This window comes from Geotrypetes seraphini, chromosome 6, assembly GCF_902459505.1.
Source record: "Geotrypetes seraphini chromosome 6, aGeoSer1.1, whole genome shotgun sequence".
NCBI lineage: Eukaryota > Metazoa > Chordata > Amphibia > Gymnophiona > Dermophiidae > Geotrypetes > Geotrypetes seraphini.
In genome coordinates this window covers 4,732,646-4,755,747 of record NC_047089.1, presented here as the reverse complement: position 1 = coordinate 4,755,747, position 23,102 = coordinate 4,732,646, and the positions used below count along the sequence as shown (strand labels likewise).

The 23,102-nt window shown below is 41.5% G+C and overlaps 1 protein-coding gene across 6 annotated transcripts in view; it reads right to left on the bottom strand.

Moving 5' to 3' along the window:
* Positions 1-23,102, bottom strand: part of NUP98 (nucleoporin 98 and 96 precursor) — a 330,912-nt gene that overhangs the window by 123,811 nt on the left and 183,999 nt on the right. For all 6 annotated transcript variants that reach the window (XM_033947374.1, XM_033947378.1, XM_033947379.1 and 3 more), the window contains 2 exons: positions 9,240-9,508; positions 8,616-8,729 (listed from right to left, as the gene is read on the bottom strand). In XM_033947374.1, coding sequence (XP_033803265.1) covers positions 8,616-8,729; positions 9,240-9,508 — 383 coding nt within the window. The remainder of the gene's footprint in view (positions 1-8,615; positions 8,730-9,239; positions 9,509-23,102) is intronic.

Below are 23,102 nucleotides of genomic sequence, written 5' to 3'. Positions count from 1 at the left end.
TCCGGCAGTTAAAGATAGAAAAAAAACCAAAGATAGAAAACTTATCAAAAGAGCTTGAAGATTGTATTAACCGGAGGAAAAGAAATAACTTGAGAATAATAAGGATCCCGGAAGGAGTGGAAAAAAACGATCCGGTGGCATTTTTAGAGAAGTTTTTACCCAAGATCTTGCCGCTTAAATTTGCATACCCGATGGAGTTTGAAAGAGCTCACAGAATACCGACTCGGAGGTTAAACAAGCAGCTGGGACCGCATCCTTTAATTTTCAGGTTATTGAGACACCAGCAAGTGATTGAAATCCTCAGATTGGCAAAAGAAAACCGGAATTTGAAGTGTCAGGATTCAAAAATCTTCATTGTGCCTGACTTTGCAAAGAATACTGCACAAAAGAGAAAAAGGCTGCTGGAGCTGAGGCCAAAATTGAAAAGTATTGGGGCTAGGTATGGACTGGTTTATCCAGCCATAATGAAAGTCACTTATGATAACAAGACTTTCAATTTTGAGGACCCTACAAAATTACAGGAATTTTTGGACAATTGTGAACATCCCATGTCTTCATAAGGTACTTTTATTAGTGGAAATATGGGATGGAATCTTTTCAAGCTAACAATCTAAACGGTCATGGATACTAGCTGCAGATATCAACATTTTCTTTTATCTGCCTGTTTGGTTTATTCATAACTTATAGAGAATGCTACGTGGATAATTATGCACTTCAGGCAAAGTGTATACTGGAATAGATGTGAAGGAGTTGCTGATGTATAAAGTGGAGAAATGGTTATGAAGACATTTATGGAATTGTTATGAGTGATTCTGTTTCTTTCTTGACTGAGATAATGGTCACAAAATCCTGCTTTTGATGGATCTTTGCTCTCTTGGTTGGTTGAGATACTGTGTGGAGGTATAAGCGGATCATATTTATGGTTTTTATTGGATTTGTTATGATCCTGAAGGTTTAACTGAAATGGTTAAGAATAGTATGATGCTCTTGGATTTTATTTTATATAACTGGCATCATCCTAATGCTTCTGGCCTAATCTGAAGTGGCTGAAAAAGAATGTGGAGGAATGAGAATTTGCATACGTCATTATTATAAAATTGTACTACGCATATTTTTGGGCTAAACCATTTTTGTGCAATGATTAGTATAACCTGAATATGGATTGAGACTGACAGGGTTAGTTTGGAAGTGGGTGTCATTATATTATCTCATGCAGTAAACATTGAAGAATGGTGTCATCGAAATGGAAATAGTAGGATGGATAGAATATTAAATATTAAGATTTCAAATATCAAATCTTAATATGATAGAAAAACTTTTAAAATATACGCTGATTGCGTTCATGAGTTTCTTCATATAGGTATTTTTTAAATTTTATTTTAAAGATTTTTAATAAAAAAACTGATATACATTTTATTAATGTTATAAATTTTGTTTTATTAGGACGCATTATGGGCTTGGTTTATTAGTTATATAAATGATTGTAGTTTAGCTAACCTTATAGCTATTTATGTTCATTTTTTATTTGTAAATGATAAGAAGATGAATATGAATTGATGCTATTTTATGGTTATAAATAGTAGAAAGTGATGTGCATTATTTATGAATTTGAGTAAAACTATGAAATTAGAGGAAATGTATTTTTGGTAAACAAGGTTAATGGTTATATAAGTATCTAAAAGTTATATATTACAAGGGTAGTGAAAAGCAAAGACTGGTTATGGTTAATTAAATAATATTGGGTCAATTTGGGAATTTCAAATAGGTTTATTTGAGAAGGTTTTTGTTTTTATATGGGAGGAGAGTATTTTATATAGGATAATTTGAGCTTCATGGGGTAAACGAGTTATTTTATCAAAATTTAATTTTTGGATGCATCAGATTAATTAGTTATAATTTGGGCTGATTATTTTAGATAGCTTATTATACCTGGAATATAAGATACAAATGTTAACCTGTAGGAGTTTGTCGTCACCCGATACCACATGAGTGTTTCCAAGTTTTCACTTTTATTTAGGGGGGGTTGGGTGGAGATTGGGTGGGGAGAGGGAAAGTGGGGTTTGGGGGGAAGGGATTTTGTTTCTTTAAAATCTGATTTTGGGAAAGGTAGTAATTTAATATGTTTTCAGTATAATTATATTCATTGGAAGATTTATGGAAATGTAATTATACAATTTCACAATGAATCTTAAAATATTTTCCCCAAATGTAAATGGCTTAAACCATTCGATTAAGAGGAAAAAACCGCTCTTATTCTTTAAAAAATCAGAATGCGGATATTTGTTTTATCCAAGAGACTCATCTGTCTGCTGTGGATTCTAAAAAACTGATGGGTAATTGGGTAAAACATTGTTTTTTGCCCCTGCTGTGAGGAAAAAAGCTGGAGCTGCTATTTTGGTTAGCAGAAAATGTAATGCAGTATTTAATAAAATAGCTTCAGATCCTCTAGGACAGGGATCTCAAAGTCCCTCCTCGAGGGCCGCAATCCAGTCGGGTTTTCAGGATTTCCCCAATGAATATGCATAAAAAGCAGTGCATGCACATAGATCTCATGCACATTCATTGGGGAAATCGTGAAAACCAGACTGGATTGCGGCCCTCAAGGAGGGACTTTGAGATCCCTGTATTAATCAGTCTAGACCAGGGGTGGGCGACTCTGGTCCTTGAGGGCCAGAATCCAGTCGGGTTTTCAGGATTTCCCCAATGAATATTCATTGAAAGCAGTGCATGCACATAGATCTCATGCATATCCATTGGGGAAATCCTGAAAACCCGACTGGATTGCGGCCCTCAAGGAGGGACTTTGAGACCCCTGCTCTAGGAAGATGGTTGCATGTTGACATGAGTTTGGGTAATACTACCATGGCGCTTTTTAATGTATAGGCCCCTAATTTGAATCAAATAGAATTTTTTAAGTCTCTACAACAGTTGGTCCTGCCACTGGCCGCTTCTAATTTAGTAGTGGCGGGAGATTTTAATGCTGTAATGGATCCTTTAATGGATAAAAAACCTAGCAAAATTATAAAGTCATTAGGTTTGGATAATTTTGTGCAGTCTTCTAATTTAAAAGCTATATGGCGTATTCTTCATTTTAATGATCGAGAATTTTCTTTTTGTTCCCATGTTCATAAATCATTTTCAAGAATTATGTTTTTATTTCAAATAATTTAATACATCAAGTAACACAAGCCTCCATTGATCCTATCATTTTGTCTGATCATGGGGGGTGTGGGTGGAATTTAATGGTATTGATCAAGATAATAGTAGACCAATATGGAGATTTGATAATGCTTTGCTTGCAGATCAAAAATTTTGTGAGGAATTTCAATTAAAGATGGATGAATATTTTCAAATTAATAATACAGAGGAAGTCTCATTGGAAACTTTATGGGATGCTTTTAAGGTAACGATGAGAGGGCAAATCATTTCATATTCAGCATATGTAAAGAAGCAAATAAAAAAACAATTTTTTAGCTTAGAACAAGAAATAAAACTTTTAGAATCAAAATGGGAACATTCCACATTGCAAGCTCTTTTAAAAAATAAATGTAAGTACAATGAGATTTCTCCTAAGTTACATAGTAACATAGTAGATGACGGCAGATAAAGACCCGAATGGTCCATCCAGTCTGCCCAACCTGATTCAATTTAAATTTTTTTTTTTTTTTTCTTCTTAGCTATTTCTGGGCGAGAATCCAAAGCTTTACCCGGTACTGTGCTTGGGTTCCAACTGCCGAATTCTCTGTTAAGACTTACTCCAGCCCATCTACACCCTCCCAGCCATTGAAGCCCTCCCCTGCCCATCCTCCTCCAAACGGCCATACATAGACGCAGACCGTACAAGTCTGCCCAGTAACTGGCCTAGTTCAATCTTTAATATTATTTTCTGATTCTAAATCTTCTGTGTTCATCCCACGCTTCTTTGAACTCAGTCACAGTTTTACTCTCCACCACCTCTCTCGGGAGCGCATTCCCCTAACATTGCCCCTGAATCTACCACCCCTCAACCTCAAATTATGTCCTCTAGTTTTACCATTTTCCTTTCTCTGGAAAAGATTTTGTTCTACGTTAATACCCTTTAAGTATTTGAACGTCTGAATCATATCTCCCCTGTCTCTCCTTTCCTCTAGGGTAATAAGAAATGATATTTTTTCGCAGCAAGCTCTGTATTATGGAAGCTCTAATAAGGCGGGAAGATTATTGGCTAATTATCTTAAAGTAAAAAAAAGAAAAAAAAAAATTAGTATAATTAAAGATGAAAAAGATGATACACACTCTCAAATTGGTCCTATCTTAAAACAATTTTTAAATTTCTATAAAGCCCTGTATTCTTCTGAGCCTTATTTGGATAGAGAAAAAGATAGGTTTGAGTTTTTAAATTTAATTGAGGGTCCAAAAGTTCCTGATCATATAAAAAGAAGTTTAGAAGAACCAATATCATTAACAGAATTACAAACAGCATTGAAGTCTCTTAGAGTTGGGACCACTCCAGGTGGTGATGGATATACTGTAGAGTTTTATAAATATTTTCAAATTACCTTGTTGCCCCATTTATTAAAGTTATATTTGACCCAACTGAATAAAGGTTGTATTACAGGTACTATGGCAGAATCATTAACTATTGTCTTGCCGAAGCCAAATAAAGATGCCACATTGGTTTCAAATTACAGGCCTATTTCTTTAATTAATGTTGATGGGAAATTATTAGCTAAGCTTTTAGCCTTACGTTTGAAAAAGGCTCTTCCTTACATAATTGGAATGCACCAAACGGGTTTTGTTGCTCAGAGACACTCTTCTAATAATACCACACTGGTTCTTCAGATGCTATATTTAACAAAGGACCTAAAAGACCCGGCCTTTTCTGTGTCTTTAGATGCGGAGAAGGCTTTTGATCGAGTAGAATGGGTCTTTATGTATCAAGCTATGGAGTGGTTTGGTATGGGTTCAGGATTTATACAAATGATTCAAGCGTTGTATAGCTCCCCTGTTGCTAGATTATATATCAATAATAATTTTTCAGAATCTTTTAACTTGCATAGGTGAGTTAGACAAGGTTGTCCTCTGTCTCCTTTGCTTTTTGACATAGTACTGGAACCCTTATTATTAGCTATTCAGCAGGTAAAGGAGATACAGGGTATTCCATATTCTGGAAAAGAATATAAGGTATCTGCATATGCAGATGATATACTGCTTCATTTGAAGAATCCTGAAACAACCATTCCAGGTTTGCTTGAGCTGATAGAGAAGTTTGGAAAATTCTCAGGATATAAAATAAATTGGAATAAATCAGAAATTCTTCCTTTAAATGTGCATTGTATAAAATGTTTATTTGATTCTTTTCCTTTTATTTGGAAGGAGGAAGGAATAAAATACTTAGGTATATGGATAAAAAACACATTTGAAGAGACAATGATAGTGAATGAAAAAGCTTTATTACAAAAAGTTACAGAATTGTATGAGCAATGGAATCCGTTACATCTGTCTTGGTGGGGAAGAGTCCAAACTGTAAAGATGATGACATTGCCTGTTGTTTTCAGGGGTCTTTTTATAAAAAGTTAAATAGTATTGTATCTAAATTTGTTTGGCTGGGTAAAAGAGTAAGAATTGCTTTAGTAACCTTACAAAAGCCAATTGCGGAGGGTGGGATAAATTTTCCAAATTTTTAAAGGTACCATCAGTCCTATATCTTGCGCCATGGTATGTACTGGGTCCTTCCAGAACTCATGGAAAAGCTACCTGACTGGTTATGGTTAGAATGGCAACTCATGTTTCCTATTAGGCTTCGTCATCTTCTCAGTATTAAAATGCCTACATTACGGAAAAACAATAAGATATTAATGGACACATGAAAAACTTTAAGGTATGTTAATAGTTTAACACCTCTTACAATTCAAAAATCTACATATCAAAATATCTGGCTAAACTCCAGGATCCAAATCGGCGGTTTTAAGATTGTCTGGAAGGATTGGATTAAGGCAGATATACGTACCTTAAATGATGTTATATCTGATGGTAAACTGCTGGATTTTACACAGTTGCAATTAAAATTTGGTCTTGATAAAAAACAAAACTATAAATGGTTGCAACTGAAGCAGGCTATTCAGGCAGGATTCCCTGAATGGAAATCTCTTAATAATCAATTTAGTTTAGATTTAATTTGCTTTCAGGCAGACTTTTTGGGTCACCAAGCCGCACAGTGGTATAAATTATTATCTGGATTTGTAAATAAGAAATCAAAAACTGGACTTAGAGATATTTGGAGCATTGAGATTAAGCATCAAATTAATGCATCTCAGTGGCCACATATTTGGTCCTGGAGGTTGAAGTGTACAATGTCGGCTTCTATGAGGCAAACATGGTTTTTCCTCTTACATAGAGCACTCTGGACCCCTGTTCATTTACAAAAATTGGATTGCTCTAGGTCTAATAGATGTTGGCATTGTAACTTGGAGGCTGGAACTTTAGATCACTTGTTATTTTATTGTCCATTTATTAAAAACTTTTGGACTTCTATTTGGGATCAAATAAATAAGTTAATGGAAAATTATTACATTACATTACATTACGGATTTCTATTCCGCCTATACCTTGCAGTTCAAGGCGGATTACAAAAGATTTGACTGGACATTTTCCAGTGAAGATACAATTTTTTTTTTTTTTTTTTTTGACAGAGGAGAGATAGCTGGATAGATTCCTAAGGGGATTTAGTAGCATTATCATACGACACAATCTTATTTGGCATGCTGATGAGAGCTAAGCCTCAAATATCTGCTAAAAATAATAAACTTTTGCTGATATTGACAGGAGTTGCCATTCAACAAATAACGTATAACTGGAAAGATTGTACAAGGTTGAATTACTGTTTCTGGTGGAATTCAGTGTGTCAAGTGTTTAGAATAGAAAGAGCGTTGGCAGTTCAAAAAGGGTATTATAAGAACTTTAAGGATGTGTGGGGGCCATTTTTAGATTATTATAATGATTAATTTACACTTTTCCCAATTTTAATTCTTACATGTGGATCGGGAGGGGGGGAGGGTTGGTTTTATAATAATTATAATAATATATATGAATGATAAGATGTGATATATTCTTTTTTGTTGTATATGGAACTGGGAGGGGGTGGGGGATATATCTTTTTGTTGTAAGATGTGATGGATTTTCAAGTGACATTGTATGATAATTGTTTGATATTTACTGTGCACTTGTTTGTGAGTTATAAAATGAATAAAGAATTTAAAAAAAAAAAGAATTTTGTAAATAGCGAGTAGATTCCTATAAGCATATTATAAATGTTTGTTGTATCATGGCATATGCAAAAAACAAAGGAGAAATTAGGTAATACCTGCTAATTTTCTTTCTTTTAGTCCCTCCAGACTGGCACAGAAATGGATGGATGGGTTTACGCTCCTCTGCCAGCTGGTGAAGACTGAGACATCAAGTTTTGGCTACAGTACAAGTGGGCCGTGCAGTCCCTCTTACAATCAGTCTTTACAAAAAGCCAAGCAGAAATCAACTAGGCTGAACATATAACTCCACACTCACATGGAGAAGACCATGGAATAGTCCAAAAACGGACCAGGGAACACTGTTGGATACTGTTTAGAAACAAGAACCCTTCAGGACACCCCACAGTTTGCCAGCTAAACCAGCCGAACCAAATGCCACTGCTCTTAAAACTCCCCCTAAAAGCAAACACAACCAAACAAACCCGCAGAAAAAAAATCCCATACTCTTCACAAAAACATCGAACAAAATCACAGGATGGGGTCTGTGCCAGTCTGGCGGGACTAAAAGAGAGAAAATTAGCTGGTAAGAACCTAATTTCTCCTTTTTTTAGCATCCCTCCAGACCAGCAGAGACGGATGGGATGTACTAAAACAGTACCCATCATGGGTGGGACCCCCCAAAGGGCCACCACAAGAACATGCTCACCAAACACTGCCTCCCGACATGCCTAAATGTCCACACGGTAGTGGCGAACAAAGGAATGAAGAGAAGACCAAACCGCAGCTTTACAGATATCCACCTGAGGTACAAGAGAAGATTCAGCCCAAGAAGCTGCTTGAACCAGAGTGGAATGAGCTTTGAGAAATTCCAGAACAGGCTTCTTTGGAGAAGGTACACCGACGCGATAGCCTCCTTGATCCAGCACACAATGATGGTCTTGGAAGCACTGTCCTCCTTGCAAGGACCCACTAAGAGGATCCAACTTACAGAACTCGTGGGTCTGCTGAACGCAAGAGTGAAGGACCCTAAGGACATTTAACTTGCCTGTGCTCCAATGAACCCTCCCGACTACCCAAGACCAGGAGAACTACAGACTGGATGATATTAAACGGCGAGACCACCTGCGGAAGAAAGGAGGGAACCAGCTGCAGCATGACCCGCTTCCTAAAGAACTCCAGAAAGGGAAGCCTAACACAATACAAGCTGCAGCTCTGAAACGCGCCTTGCGGAAGCAATGACCATCAAGAAAACCATCTTAAGAGTAAGGGCCTTCAACGTAAAGGTGCCAAGAGGCTTAAATGGAGGACAAGCTAGCACGTTTAGCATTTTCATCTACAATTTAGTAAACCACAAACCCAACTAGAATACTTCCAAGGAGCCATTCTCACCTTTACGTCCAATAGTGAAGTCTTTAACAATGCATATGCAATTCTCATCTGTCATTTTGGCCAGCTCCTCTAAAGACGGAATGGTGTAGTAGCCCACTCGTGTCAAAACAATACCTATAATTGGAAAGGAAAAGGATTTACAAAATCAGATGCTGCTAGGAAATAATTTTAACATACAATTCCCTAACACTTGAAGTATAAAATGTGTTTTAAGTAGTAAAATCCTATGACCAAAAAAAGGAAGGGGCCAAGAGAACACACACCAACTTAACTTAGACCAGTGATTCTTATTCAGCTCTTGGGACACATTTCAGTCAATCAGATTTCAATGATATCTACAAGAAATATGCATGAAAAATCAGCTATGCACCTCTCTCTCTCATGCACTTTCATTGTGGATATCCCAAAAACCTGACTGGCTGTATGTGACCTGAAGACTGTGTTATGCCTTTTCATTAATAGGTCTGTCAGTGCTACTCAAACCAAAGGGCAAGGCTGAAGCTCAGAAAACTTTTCTGTTAGTACAGTACTATTTTCCCATCTATGCAACCACAATGGCACACCATATTTCAGATCCCTTAATGGCTTCAGTGCTGCCTTGTTTCAGAGTAGCTGTGTACTCACCTGCAGGGTGTGGAGCATAACTGTTGTCTAGCTCTTCATCTCGCTCATCCTGCAGGGATTCATCATTGATTGAAACATCCTCACTGCTTCCTTCTAGTCCATTGCGCAAGCTACTGGGCATGTTTAATGCTATGATTGTATCATCCACATTGTTCACGTGCTTGTTTTCTGGAGTATGTGGGATGGGTTTAGCGATGGGATTAGTGTAGAATTTGGTCACCTCATTTGCTTCCTCCTCCTCTTCATCATGTTTGTGATTCTCCGATGAGCTAGGAAAAGAACGCAAATATATTAAAAATCCAGTCAGAAGTTAGGGTGCCCCAAACAATAGTGGGGCATAGTCAGGAAAATAAATACATGTAAAGTAAGACAACCACAGCAGACTTATGATTCACCCATCAAGGTGCTTCTTTTCTCATCCTATTTCAACATAAGATCTAACTGCCCACCAAAAAAATTAAGAAGAAAGCAAAGACGGAAGCTACCTACATACATGAAGTAATATACTTTCATTTTTGGAACAAAAGCTTCAAGTTCAATTTGGAACTTCAGCTTGAGAACAAAAAGTGCATGAGAAACCAAGAGGTTATTCAAATGACTAAGTGATGTGTCCCAAGATGCAACAGTGGTGAACACTCTTCTGAATCTCCTGTACTCATTTTCATTACAAGGATTACTCTAAAATTCTCTAGTGCACAAGTAGTAAGAAAAATGTGCACACACAAAGAGTTGAACTGTCTTTCTATTAGTACTCTTTACAGTCAGGACCAAAGAGTAACTCCTGCCACGGACGACGCATGCAGTGAATGGGTCTGTGCCGACCCCGATGCTCGATGTCAAGTAGGGGTGTGTGAACTCATCTTCAATTAAAGAAGCCTCGATATACCCTTGGGCTGGACAGAGGCAGTAATGGATGCATTGCCTGTTTAGAATATATCTGCATAGCCCCAAAAGCTCTTGTGTGAGTATAGACAGGATCTCCTCCTAGAAAGTCAATGTCTGCACAGAAGAGACATCAGAATGGAAGCAGTCTGCAGTGCATATCAACTGGGCATGGAAGAGCTCAATATGGAGGCATGCCTTGGAGGATACATGACCAGCAGTGATGTATGATGCATCAACACTTACTATGCGTCATCAAGGTGCATGCTTAGTATATCTAGAGGGGGAAAAATGTTTATGTTTCTTAGCTTTCTTACTTGCTACTCCCTGATGGTTGTTCATTTAACTATTTCTTTTTAGCAACATCCTGCCTGCATCTAGGGCACAATTTCGAACCAGGTGTGAAGATATGTCCAGTCAAAGCCTGTAATCGATCTACTATTGGACTTTCCATAAGCTGCAATCCTTTACAGTGACTATGGTCTTTCTTTTGAAGGGATTGCAACATAGTTGTTCCAAGAATTCAAAGTAGTAGGAACAAATTTGATCGGATACCTCAATACTATGTAATCGAATGCAACAGTAACTGCTGATCAGATTCTGACAAATCCTTAATCGGTTTCAATATACTTTGGCCATAATAAAGTGGAAGCCTTGTGGTATTGAAAGCCATTAAATTTCCCAATAGTAATAGTACAAGAACCTAATTCATCAATCTCCATAGCTAATAAGCTAAAAGCATTGCAAAGAAGTTCCAAAAAAATAACACTTAAAAATTATGATTTGAATTTTTTTATTCATTTTCTTATGTTACAACAAGTGAATTACATATTCTTTATATAAACTTATATATACACACTTGATAAGCTTACATATTGATAAATTCTTTAAAACTTTTTTTTTAAAATAGATGCAATTAATATATCAGAATTTTAAAGTTACATTTTTTCTTTTTAATTATAATAATAATATCCCATCCCTCCCCCTCCCTTTCAATCAAAATTCCATTAGTTATATTATACATTTAAATTTTTATATATTGTATATTATTCAATAATATGTTCCCCCCTTTCCCTTCTAATCAAATTCTAAACATGGGAAAATTATTGTTCTTTACAAAATTCTGTTAATGGTCTCCATATTTTTTGAAATTTATTAATATATCCTTTTTGTGTTGCTATGGTGAGTTCCATTTTGTATATATGGCAAACAGAATTCCACCAGAAAGTGTAATTTAACCTGTCATGCCTTTTCCAATTGAATGTGATTTGTTGTATTGCTATTCCAGTTAAAATAAATAGAAGTTTGTTATTACTTGATGAGATTTGACTTCTTGCTCTCATTGTTGTTCCAAATAATATAGTATCATATGTCAAGGCTACTGGATTTTCTAACATCCTATTAATTTGGGGCCAGATTGATTTCCAGAATGTTAAGATGAATGGACAAAAGAATAAAAGATGGTCTAATGTCCCAATTTCAACATGACAGTGCCAGCATCTATTAGATTTAGAGCTATCAATTCTATGTAAACATGTAGGGGTCCATAAAGCTCTATGTAAAAGAAAAAACCAAGTTTGTCTCATAGATGCTGACACCGTACATTTTAACCTCCAAGACCAAAGTCGTGGCCATTGAGATGCATTAATATGATGTTTTATCTCAATGCTCCAAATGTCTCTAAGTCCATTTTTTGGTTTTTTATTTATATATCTGGATATTAATTTATACCACTGTGCGGCTTCATGTCCTATTGAATTTATCTGGAAACACAAGAATTCCAAACTGTGATAATTAGTAAGATTTTTCCATTCAGGAAACCCTACCTGAATGGATTGCTTCAATTGCAACCATCTAAAATATTGTGTTTTATTAAGATCAAATTTATGTTGCAATTGTGAAAACTCCAGCATTTTACCATTTTTTATTATATCATCTAAAATACGAATACCTGCTGTCATCCAGTTTTTCCAGATTATTTTGAAACCGCCTATTTTGATCTTGGGGTTTAACCAAATCGTTTGAGTTGTTGATTTACTAATTGGAATAGGAGTTAGATTACTTATGTATCTTAAAGTTTTCCATGTATCCATGAATATTTTATGTTCTTTGTATAGCCTTGGCATTTTGATACTAACTACATGACTAAGACGTAAAGGAAACATAAGTCTCCATTCTAGCCAGAACCAATCTGGAATATTGTCAGTGGGCTCTGGGAGGATCCAATACATACCTTGACGTAAAATATAGGCTTGATGATACCTATAAAAGTTGGGAAAATTTACCCCTCCCTCCGCAATTGATCTTTGCAATGACACTAAAGCAATTCTGGGATTTTTCCCAAGCCAAATAAATTTTGTCAATATCTTATTTAACTTTTTATAAAAAGAATTTTGGAAGAAAACTGGTATCATTCCCATTTAAAAATTAAGACAGAAATATTCCCTCCCCCCCTCCCTTGGATGTGTATAAAACTAAACAAAAACTGGCTTATAAAATCACTTGGCCTGATCATTATTTTAACCGTTATTCACAGCTGTCACTGCCCATTGGGTTCATTTGGCTCATGGAGGCAATGTTTCAGAGATTTTATTGAGGAAAGAACAAAAGTTGATTTACTCATGGGGTACTGTTGAACCCCATGGTTTAAACAAGGAAGTAGAATGGCATTTGTTATGATTAGTGACATCTGTGAATAACAGTTAAAATAGTGATCAGGCCAAGTGATTTTATGATGTTTCAGTTCCTGTTCAGTTAATGCAGAGAGAGGTCCTGGTTTGGAGTTGTCTCAACGGTGTGAGGCTTATGAAAAACAAGGTATGAATTTTATATTTATAAAGTGATGTTTATGATATATTGTTATGATTGATACATTGTTATGTGATTTGTAGTAATAATAACAAGAGCATATACATCATGTATTATAGAATGTCTTAAAACTGAAGCTGAGAACAATCTAAAGCCCCTGATGCCGCCGAAGGGCAAAACACAGACTTGTGTTGGGCATGTCTATTCAGTTTTTTGAAGAAAAATGGAGCATGATGCATGAAGAATTACATCATAAAGAATAAAACTGACAAAGGGAAAGTCAATACAGTATTGAAGATATAGTAGTAAATTACAAGGACATTGTTGCACTTTAAGAATGAACTTTTAGTGAGGTGTTTGGGTAGAATGAATGTTTTAATTTATTTATGTGGTATGAATTGTAAGTAGATAGGTTGCTGTATGGCAGGGCTGCCCAAGTCTGGTCCTCGAGATCTACTGGCAGGCCAGATTTTCAGGATATCCACAATGAATATGCATGAAAGAGAGATTTGCCCGCATTGCCTTCTTGGTATGCAAATCTCTCTCATGCAAGTTCATTGTGGATATCCTGAAAACCTGGCCTGCCAGTAGATCTCGAGGACCGGACTTAGGCAGCTCTGGTGTATGGTATATATTTTTTTTTTTTAAATAATAAATTTGTGAACACATTATTTGGGCAAGTGGCAATAGTTATAACATTTGTGCTAACTGTATAGCTCTTTCTGTTTATGGAGCAATGAATATCCACGAGATCCATTTGCTTACAATAGGAGGCAGTGCATGCAAATAGATCTCATGCATATTCATTGGGGAAATTCTGAAAACCCTACTGGATTCCAGCCCTCGTTGCCCACCCCTGCGCTGTAGAGTCAGGAGTGGCATCGGAGAACTGGAAAAGGGCAGATGTGATCCCTCTCCACAAAAGTGGAAGTACGGAAGAAGTAGGGAATTACAGGCTGGTAAGTCTGACTTCTATGGAAAGTAAATTATTGGAAACACTTTTAAAACAGAGAATGGTGAACTTTCTGGAATCCTGTGGATTACAGGACCGGAGGCAACATGGATTTCTTTGACTGGGTGACCAGAGAATTGGATAGAGGATGTGCGCTAGATATGGTGTATTTAGATTTTAACAAAGCCTTTGACAGTGTTCCACACAGACGTCTAATAAATAAACTGAGTGCCCTCAGGATGGGTCCCAAAGTGACATGCTGGGTCAGGAACTAGTTGAGTGAAAGACAGAGGGTAGATCAATGGAGATCGCTCTGAGGCAAAGCAATGTTACTTACCGTAACAGTTGTTATCCAGGGACAGCAGGCAGCTATTCTCACTAGTGGGTGACGTCATCCAACGGAGCCTCGATGCGGACATCTCACAAGCATACTTGCTTGTAGAAACTTTTAGAAGTTTCGAGTTGCCCACACCGCGCATGCGCGAGTGCCTTCCCGCCCGATGCACCGGGCGTGTCTCCTCAGTTCAGATAGCTAGCAGAGAAGCCAACCCAGGGAAGGTGGGTGGGACGTGAGAATAGCTGCCTGCTGTCCCTGGATAACAACTATTATGGTAAGTAACATTGCTTTATCCCAGGACAAGCAGGCAGGTATTCTCACTAGTGGGTGACCTCCAAGCTAACCCCAAAGGGATGGTGGGAGAGTTGGCAACTTAGGAGAACAAATTTTGTAACACTGTTTGGCCAAACTGTCCATCCCGTCTGGAGAAGGTATCCAGGCAATAGTGTGAGGTGAAAGTATGAACCGAGGACCAAGTGGCAGCCTTACAAATCTCCTCAATCGGTGTTGATCTGAGAAAAGCTACAGAGTGTGACAAACCCAGCACCAGCACTAGTCCGGTCCCTGATAGGATCAGATGCAGAAGAGCAGACCAGATTGATTCTGGCACTCACCTTGAGGCTGACCTCCCTTGCCCCCATAACCAAGGAGATAGTGAACTGGAACAGAGGCAGGCAGATTGGCAACAGCAGCCTCCAGGCTTTAGAGCAGCTAGAGAAGCCACGAGGAAGATAGCTGCAGGAGATAAACCTAGGCAGAGAAAAACTGCTGTAGAGCCAAAACCCATCCCCCGCTACAGGCTAAAGGGGATTGGCTCTGATCTGTTTAAAAGCAGGCTGAGTCAAGCAGGAGGAGGAGGAGGAGCGAGTGACCAGGGCGAGTCACTCCCACAGCTCAAGGCAGGTGAAGAGCTGTGGAACAGAGCAGGAGAGGAAAACGTGCTGGATTATTCCATGCAGGATTTGGAGGAAATCCTGCCTACTTCAAACTACCAGGTTCTAGATCGTGTGGAAGGCATGGAGATAGAACTGGCTGGCCCTATGTTAGAAAGCCAGACGGAAGGTATGGAAGTTGCATGAAAGAATGCAGCAACTGAGAAACCATTAGTGGTTTGTGTTTCTTTCTTTCTTTTGCTGATGTTTGGTTTGTTTCTGCTGTGCAAACTATGCCTGCAGAAGTTAAGATATGTTTGAACTTTATAAGTATTTTGAGAGTAAGAATAATACTTGCTTCAAACTGAGGAATGGATTTAAAAGCAAGTTTATGAACCTGAAGCTCAAACTGACATAGTTAAGTTTGGTTTTTGGAACTTTAGAAATCCTGCTGTGACTCCCGTTCTTGAAGCTAATTAGATTATCTGTCTCAGCTGTGTGATTTTGCCTGCATGTGTGAGCTGAGAGAAAAGCTGAACTGTTACCAGAGTTTGCTGTGGCTATGTTTGCCTAAGGAGTTTTGATTTATTTTGAATTTGCAGTAAAGCTTTATTTTTGCAAATCTACTATTTTTGTTGAATGACCTGCAAAAGTGATGTTTGTTTTCTGTTGCATACTTTTGACCTGTGGGTCAGAATAAACAACTTATTCTTTCCTAAAGAACTTGTTTTGGCTGGTGATATGGTGAAACCTTTTTACTTACCTTGCATCTCTTAGGCCCAGGCAATTGCCCAGGGCCACCTGAAAAAGTCCTGAAGGTACCCCTGGTTGGAGGGGACACGCCAGAATCCCTGTGTTTGTCACCCGACAGCCCTACTCTGCGGAGGGTTGGTGACAAGAGGCTGCCATTGCTTTGACCTTATGGGCTGTGACTTTACTATGAAGGGGTAACCCAGCCTGGACATAGCAGAAAGAGATACAAGCCGCCATCCAGTTGGAGATGGTGCGCTTAGAGATAGGTCGTCCCAACTTGTTCGGATCGAAGGAGATGAAAAGTTGAGGAGCGTTTCTGTGAGGCTTGGTGCGTTCCAGGTAGAAAGCCAAAGCACGTTTACAGTCCAGAGTGTGAAGAGCTGATTCTCCAGGATGAGAATGAGGCTTTGGAAAAAACACAGGAAGAACAATGGATTGATTCAGATGAAATTCCGAGACCACCTTGGGGAAGAATATGGGATGAGTGCGAAGGACCACCTTGTCATGATGAAACACTGTAAAGGGTGGATCCGCAAAAAATGCTTGAAGTTCACTCACTCGACGGGCAGAAGTGAGGCCAATGAGAAGCACCACTTTCCAAGTAAGGAATTTCAGAGAAGCTTTGTTAAGAGGTTCAAATGGAGGCTTCATAAATTGAGAAAGAACAACATTGAGGTCCCAAACCACTGGAGGCGGTTTGAGAGGAGGATTGACGTGGAAAAGTCCTTTCATGAATCTGGAAACCACAGGATGTGCAGAAAGAGGTTTCCCTTGAAGAGGCTGATGGAAAGCAGCAATTGCACTAAGATGGACTCTGATCGATGTAGACTTGAGGCCAGATTGAGACAGGTGCAAAAGATAGTCCAAAACAGAGGACAAGTAGGCCTGTTGAGGCTCCTTGTGCTGAGAAAAACACCAAGTAGAGAATCTAGTCCATTTCTGGGAATAGCACATTCTAGTAGAAGGCTTCCTTGAAGCTTCCAGAACATCCCGCACAGCTGGTGAAAACTGAAGGGGAGTTACGCCGAGAGGAACCAAGCTGTCAGATGTAGCGACTGCAGGTTGGGATGCAGCAGAGATCCCTGATGCTGCGTAAGCAGAGATGGAAACACTGGCAGAAGCCCCTGTTGCTGAGTTGCAGAAGAAGGGAGTACCAAGGTTGCCTGGGCCACCGAGGAGCAATCAGAATCATGGTGGCCCGGTCGGACTTGAGCTTGACCAGAGTCTTCTGAATGAGAGGAAACGCATACAGAAAAAGATTCCCCCAGTCCAGAAGAAAAGCATCTGCCTTGAGACAATGAGGAGTGTAGATCCTGGAGCAGAACTGAGGCAGTTTGAAGTTGTGGGGAGCTGCAAAGAGGTCTATCTGAGGCGTTCCCCACAGGGAGAAGATTTGATGAAGGGGCGTGGAATGGAGAGTCCATTCGTGAGGCTGGAGGAGACGACTCAAGTTGTCCGCCAAGGCATTGTCCGCCCCCTGAATGTAGACAGCTTTGAGGAAGGCGTTGTGGCAAATCGCCCAATCCCAAACTTTCAGAGCTTCCTGACATAGGAAGGCCGAACCCATGCCTCCCTGCTTGTTGACATAATACATGGCGACCCGATTGTCCGTACGAATGAGGACCACCATGTCGTGAAGCAGATGCTGAAAAGCAGTGAGAGCATTGAAAATCGCCCTGAGTTCCAGGAGATTGATATGGCACAGACAATCCGCACTCGTCCAATAGCCCTGGTGCGGAGCCCGTCTAGATGAGCCCCCCAAGCATAGGTCGAGGAGTCGGTCGTGAGGACCTTCTGATGGGTAGGCATGTGAAACAGCAAACCTCTGGAAAGATTGGAAGAGAGCATCCACCAGCGAAGCGACTGCAGAAGAGTAGGAGTGACCTGAATGTGACGAGTCAGAGGGTCGGAGATCTGCGATCATTGAGAAGCTAGGGTCCACTGAGAAATCCGCAGGTGAAGTCTGGCAAAAGGAGTCACGTGAACCGTAGAGGCCATGAGGCCCAGGAGCACCATCATGTGTCTCGCCGAGATGGACGGGCGAGAAGAGACCGAGTGACAAAGATGAAGAAGAGCCACTAGGCGCTGAGGAGGAAGGAACGCTCTGAGTTGAATAGTATCCAGAACAGCACCGATGAAAGGGAGAGTCTGTGAAGGTTGAAGATGGGATTTGGGAAAGTTGATCTCAAATCCCAGACTCTGTAGAAACCAGATTGTCCTCTGAGTGGCCCGGAGGGCCCCCTGAGACGTGGAATCCTTGATGAGCCAGTCGTCGAGGTAGGGAAACACCTGCAGACCATGGTTCCTGAGTGCTGCGGCCACCACAACCAGGCACTTAGTGAAGACTCTGGGAGACGAAGCTAGGCCGAAAGGAAGCAGTCGGTACTGAAGATGAAGGTGTCCCACCCGAAATCTGAGGTATTGACGGGAGGCCGGATGGATGGGAATACGAGTGTAGGCCTCCTTGAGATCCAGGGAGCATAACCAGTCGTTCTGCTCGAGGAGGGGATAGAGAGAAGCCAGGGTCAACATGCGAAACTTCTCCCTGACCAGGAAATTGTTGAGCACGCCGAGGTCCAAAATAGGACGCAGGTCGCCCGTCTTCTTCGGAACAAGGAAGTACCAGATGTAAAAACCCCTGTTCTGTTGGTCCACAGGGACCGGCTCGATGGCACAAAGCCGGAGCTTCCTGAAGAAGAAGGGCGGTCTGGGTTAAGTTGGAAGGATGTTCTTGGAGGATGTTCCTGGAGGAACATGATGGAACTGAAGAGAGTATCCCTCTCTTACGATGGAAAGGACCCAGAGGTCGGTGGTAATAGTCGTCCATCGATGGTAAAAATGATGGGAGATGACCTCTGATGGGAAAAAGCAAGGAGGGCAGAACGATGGAAGTTATGCTCCCTACGAGACAGTCAAAAAGGCTGGGGAGCATTGGGGACAGCAGAAGGTTGAGGCTTTTGTTGGGGCTTCTGCTGATGCTGTCTCTTCACTGGCGGCCGAATGGCAGGGGCCTGCTTCGGCAGGTAGCACCTTTGATAAATCATAGGAGGACGAGACGGACGAGAGATGGCAGGCTTGGGCTTCTGGCGGAGGATAGACTGAAAAGATTTTTCATGTTTGGATAGCTTCTCCGTTGCCGCCTCGATGGACTTGTCGAAAAGGTCCGCTCCTGCACAGGGATCGTTCGCCAGTCTGTCCTGGAGATTCAGGTCCATATCAATGGTGCGAAGCCATGCCAAGCATCTCATGGCCACCGAACAGGCCGCCGCTCGGGCCGAGAGCTCAAAAGCGTCGTAAGACGATTGCATCATCTGCAGGCGGAGTTGGGACAATGATGCCAGCACCTCCAAGTACTCGAAGCGAGCCTGAGAGCCCAGATAGGGTAAAAACTTTTGAAGGATGAAGAGAAAAAACTCAAAGTAGGTGGCAAAATGAAAGCTGTAATTCAGGACTCGAGAAGCCATCATCGAGTTCTGGTAGATGCGCCTGCCAAATCTGTCCATGGTTTTGCCCTCCCAGCCAGGAGGAGTGGAAGCATAGACCTGGGAGGGATGAGACCGCTTCAGAGAGGATTCAACCAAGAGAGACTGGTGCGAGAGCTGAGCCCCGTCGAAGCCCTAATGGTGCACCGTGCGGTATCGAGCATCCAACTTCCCCGGGACCGCCGTGATGGAGTACGGGGTCTCGAAGCATCTCATGAAAGTCTGGTCTAGAAGCTTGTGAAGAGGCAGGCGTAGAGACTCGGCAGGAGGTTGAGGAAGATGCATCGTCTCCAGATACTCCTTCGAGAACTTGGAACCCGAATCCAGGGTGATATCCAGATCCACCTCCATCTGCCTCAGGAAGGATGAGAATGACAACTGGTCCGCCAGAGCCGGGCCTCGAGGCGGGCTCAAAGAAGATGAGGCGGCCTGGTCCGCCAAGGCTGAGGACTGGCACGGAGAGAACGAACCCCCGCAGTCCTCGAGTTCCGGCATAGGAGGAGGGAGCGAGTATTCTGGAGAAAACTCCCGGAAAGGGTGCTTCTGACGAGGCGAGGCATCTCTCGATGAGTGCCTCGATCGACGACCGGAGCTGTGTCGAGAAGCAGGCCTCGAGCGACGAGGCGAACAACATCCAGACGAGGCAGCCACCGAGTAGATGGGACTGGAGGCCGTGGATCGAAGCATCAGAGGCTGAGATGAGGCCCCCCCGAGGCGCTCCCCAAGGTTCGAGGCCCGGCATCGTGGAGGAAGGATCCGGCCCAGGCAAGCCATGGATCGAGGGTATCAGTTCCAAAGGTGGCATGGGCAAAGACTCTGCTCCTTGCGAGACATGCCCCGAAGCCAGACCAGACACTCGCCGAGACTCTGCTCCCAGCAGTGAGTGTGCACGCCGAGGAGGCACCGGAGGCGGCTCGACCTCACGGGAGGCTTCCGCGTGCCCAGGCTGGATCTGGGAGAGAAGCGTCGGCCCAATTTTGGTAAAGAGCTCGACAAATCACTTCTCCATCAGGGCGTGGAACGACGCCGGCAAAGAGGGATCCGCATCAGCAATGGGGCCTCCCGCACGGACATCGGTCACTCGGCCGCCAGGGGGCTTGGATTTAGAGGCCTTGGGCACCTTAAGCACCACTGGAGGGATAGGAGGCTGCGCTACCTGACCTGAAGAGACATCAGAAGGCACCGCAGCATGCATCGAGGTTGAAGCCAACACGAACGAGGCAGGCTTGAGCAGACTCGAGGCCGAAGATGTAGAATCGGAAGTTGAAGGCGTGGCGCTCTGTGAAGAGGGCAGCAACGGGGACGCCTCCATGCCAAACAGCGACTCCCACAAATGCTTAAACGCACGTGCTGTGAGCGTGGAGCAAGGCCGGCACGATTTTGGAAGGTGTTCAGGCCCGAGATACTGAAGACAGCGTCGATGCGGGTCCGTCAATGAAATCGCGCGCTGGCACTAGATACACTTTTTAAAACCGGTAATAGGCCGGGACATAGGCCGAAAAAGCTCCGCCGCAAGGTCGAAGCCGTGGGGCTGTGGCCACGCGACCTGCCTGGTCGAACAATCGAACAAATTTTTTTTTTTTTTTTTTTTAATTAAAACAACAAAACGCAAAGTGAGTCAACAGGAATGAGCACAAAAAACCAAACCCGCGGGCACAGAAGGCACAAAAAGGAACTTCGCGCAGAGTTTCAAAGGCAAACTTTTCAGCTCCGCTGAAGAGAAAGAACTGAGGAGACACGCCCGGTGCATCAGGCGGGAAGGCACTCGCGCATGCGCGGTGTGGGCAACTCGAAACTTCTAAAAGTTTCTACAAGCAAGTATGCTTGTGAGATGTCCGCATCGGGGCTCCGTTGGATGACGTCACCCACTAGTGAGAATACCTGCCTGCTTGTCCTGGGATAAGGGATGTTACCAGTGCCTCAAGGTTCTGTCCTTCGGCCTGTTCATTTTAACATTTTTATAAATGATATTGCTGAAGGGTTGTCGGGTAAGATTTGCCTCTTTGCGGATGATACAAAAATCTGCAATAGAGTAAACACCCAGGATGGTGTGAATAACATGAAAAAAAAGACCAGGTGAAGCTTGAAACTTAGAAACATGATGGCAGATAATGGCCAAATGGCCCTACTGTCCATCCGCAGTAACCATAATCTCTTTCTCGCTCCAAGAGATCCCATATGCCTATCCCAGGCTAAAATTTAATTCTAAGAAATGCAGAGTCATGCAATTGGGCTGCAAAAACCCGAGGGAATGGTAGAGTTTAGGGGGTGAAGAACTTATGTGTACGATAGAAGAGCAGCACTTGGGTGGGATTGTATGTGATGATCTTAAGGTGGTCAAACAGGTTGAAAAGGTGACGGCGAAAGCTAGAAGGATGCAAGATTGCATAGGGAGAGGTATGGCCAGTAGGAAAAAGGAGGTATTGACGCCCCTGTATAAGGCTTTGGTGAGACCTCATTTAGAATATTATGTACCTTCAAAAAGATATAAAAAGGATGGAGTCAGTCCAGAGGAAGGCTACTAAAATGGTGCGTGGTCCTTGTACTGTATACATTGGAGGAAAGGCGGGAGAGGGGAGATGATAATAATAATAACTTTATGCGCATGAGTAAAATCTCTTTCATTTGATAGGAAACTCTGCAATGAGAGGGCACAGAATGAAGTTAAGAGGTGATAGGCTCCGGAGTAATCTAAGGAAATATTTTTTTTACAGAAAGGGTGTAGATGCATGGAAGTGTCTCCCGAAGAGGTGGTGGAGTCAGAGACTAAACTAAACTAAACCTTAAGTTGTATACCGCATCATCTCCATAAAGATAGAGCTTGGCATGGTTTACAGGTAAATTCAATAAATGAGGGATGAACATAATAAGAAATTAGAGATTATGAAGAGGATAGATAGCTTTACGTTTTGGAGAAAAGCCAGGTTTTCAGATGCTTTCGGAATAATTGGAATGAGCCGAGGTTCAGCATCAGGGCAGGGAGGTTATTCCAAATCTCAGTGAATTTGAAGAAAAGGGATTTCCCTAATTTACCTGCATACATGACGCTTTTTAACGAGGGGAAAGATAATTTGAGTTTGTGGGCGGATCTGGTAGACCCTTCGGACCCTGGATCGGGTCTCGAAGAATTCCAGGATAGTGGAATTAGGGGAGGAAGAATGCCATGTAAGATCTTGAATATTAGGCAGGTACATTTAAAGTGAATCCTAGAAATCACTGGAAGCCAGTGAAGTTTTGACAGAAGCGGGAAAACATGGTAAAATTTGCTTTTTGTGAAGATCAACCTAGCCGCAGTGTTCTGGATCCGCTGAAGTCTTTGAAGATTTTTATTGGTTAGACTTAGATAGATGGAATTACAATAGTCCAGTCTGTAAAGAATGATTGATTGTACAAGAACAGCAAAATGTTGTTGGCGGAAGCAGGATCTCACTTTCCTCAACATGTGAAGACTAAAAAAACATTTTTTTATAAGAGAGTTGAGATGATCATTAAAGGAAAGTGTAGAGTCAATAATGATGCCCAAAACTTTGCTTGAGAATTCGATCTGCTGTGTGGGACCAGAAGGTAGTGAAATGAGCATGGGTAACTGATCTAATTTTGGGCCAAGCCAGAGTAGTTTTGTTTTGGACTCATTCAGCTTCATTTATACAGAGAAGGCCCAGGAATGGAATTTCGTTATGCAAGCTGTTATATTTTCGGTGAGGTTAGTGAGGTTCGAATCTATCTCGAGAAGGACAAGGATGTCATCTGCATATGTAAATAGAGTTTCAAAGGGAG